The following is a 2,084-nucleotide window of genomic DNA, read 5'->3' on the forward strand; positions in this document are numbered from 1 at the left end:
TTCAAACGCTGATGCGAGACGGGACACCGGGTTAGCTTTTGGTTGCACGAGATGATTACGAGTGTGTTAGTCCCGTACTGCAGTATGATAAAAGCAGAGGCTAGAGGCTCCATTTTTCTGAACCCTGAAGACGAGTGGATCTGAATTCTGAAGAACGAGAAATGCATAGCTGGAGAAATCTACAAGCTCCGTTAAAATGCTCTGCTAACCTGGAACGCTCTATCTGTCTGTCCAGTCCGATATTCATCGTTGCGGAATTACAGGCTCAAACAGGTTTTGATTCTTAATTCAATGGTCTAAGCTGCAAACTACATGAAGAACAAAATTGTGCAAAAGTGTGAAGTTTCTATGTAGGTTTCAGCATGAATAAAAATTATGCAAGTTTGAATCGACGACTTGAATCATGCAAGTTCCTGTAAATTCAGAACAAGTCAACGCCGGTCAACCCTATCCCCCTTCTTGACTAGCCTTCCGTTCCGCTCCTCTACCGCCGCGTCAAGATTCCCGAACGCCACGGAGCAGCATGGCCGCGCCGCCGCCGCCGGCGAACCAGTTCGTCTACATCGACGCGGCGGCGCTCCACTCCGTCCTCCCCTTCCCGTCCCTGATCTCCCACCTCGGCGCCGGCCTCCCCGCCTTCGCCGCCGGCATCCACTGCCCGCACCGCGTCTCCTTCCCGCTCCCCACCGCGCCATCCGCCTCCCTCCTCCTCATGCCATCCTGGAGCGCGCACCCCTCGCTCCCCTACCTCGCGCTCAAGGCCGTCACCTCGTTTCCGGCCAACTCCCCGCGCCTCCCCTCCGTCCACGCCGCCGTCTCCCTCTTCGACTCCGCCTCCGGCGTCCCCCTCGCCTCCCTCGACGGCTCCGCGCTCACCCTCCTCCGCACCGCCGCCGTGTCCGCGCTCGCCGCGTCCCTCCTGGCATCCCCCACCCGCCCGCCCTCCACCCTCGCGCTCGCCGGCGCCGGCGCCCTCGCGCCCTACCTCGCCGAAGCCCACCTCTCCGCCCTCCCGTCCATCTCCCGAATCCTCATCTGGAACCGCACCAAGGCCAAATCCGCCGCGCTCGCCGCCAGGCTCCGTGACGCGCACCCGGGGGTCGCCGTCGAGGAGGCGGACAGCATGGACGAGGCGGTGTCCGCGGCGGACGTCGTGAGCTGCGCGACGGGGTCGCAGGAGCCGATCGTGCGCGGGGAGCTACTGAAGCCCGGGGCGCACCTGGACCTCGTGGGCTCGTTCACGCCGGCGATGAGGGAGTGCGACGACGAGGCGCTGCGGCGGGGGAGGGTGTTCATCGACTTCGAGGCGGCGATGCAGGAGGCCGGAGAGCTGGTGGGCGCGCTCCAGCGCGGCGTGCTCCGGAGGGAGGACGTGGCCGGGACGCTCGCGGAGCTTGCCGCCGGGAGCGTGGCTGGGCGGCGCTGCGACGACGAGATCACGGTGTTCAAGTCCGTCGGGACGGCGGTGGTCGATCTTTTGGCGGCGCAGCTCGCCTACGAGACTTACATTGCTACAACCACCAAGAAGACATGAACTCGATGCATCATGGATGGGTTAGTTTCAGAGACTGCAAGAAGGGTGTTTCGTTTCAGAGATTCGTCATAGAAGTACAAATAAATTGGTGAGAATGGTTATGATCATTCTCCATAGCATGTTTACTCGCCACTGATTAAAATAAAAATTTAGTATGGCCTTGCAATTCTCTGTTCTTTGTACCTGATGATAAGATGTTTTCTGCAAGGAGTACTGTAATTCGATTGTTCGCTTTTGTAACCTATGAACTGGAGTATCATATCTGTTTTATGGATGAATTGATACAAAGCGGCCAAGCCAGAACTCCCATGGTTCTGAACTTTGCTGGACATGTCCATCTGGTTCAGAAGTAAAAGATTGGCAGGCTGAAATCTAATTGCTTGTCTCTCATGTAACAAAACTAGCTTGGTGGGCCGCGCAATTGCGTGTCTAGTACCCAAACAAAAACATATATTTTTCAGTATAATTTTACTTAAAATTTATTAAATAGCTATCCCCGTATCATCCTCGTATTTCTAATTATATAGTTTTTAAAGAGTAAAATACACCA

At 56.3% G+C, this 2,084-nt stretch overlaps 1 protein-coding gene across 1 annotated transcript; it reads left to right on the forward strand.

Moving 5' to 3' along the window:
• The first annotated feature begins 488 nt into the window (after nucleotides 1-488).
• LOC127786072 (protein SAR DEFICIENT 4) lies at nucleotides 489-1,812 on the forward strand. Its single transcript, XM_052313398.1, has one exon. The coding sequence runs from the start codon at nucleotides 524-526 to the stop codon at nucleotides 1,532-1,534; it is 1,011 nt and encodes a 336-aa protein (XP_052169358.1). The 5' UTR covers nucleotides 489-523; the 3' UTR covers nucleotides 1,535-1,812.
• Nucleotides 1,813-2,084: the final 272 nt, after the last annotated feature.

Source organism: Oryza glaberrima, chromosome 10, assembly GCF_000147395.1.
Source record: "Oryza glaberrima chromosome 10, OglaRS2, whole genome shotgun sequence".
Classification (NCBI taxonomy): domain Eukaryota; kingdom Viridiplantae; phylum Streptophyta; class Magnoliopsida; order Poales; family Poaceae; genus Oryza; species Oryza glaberrima.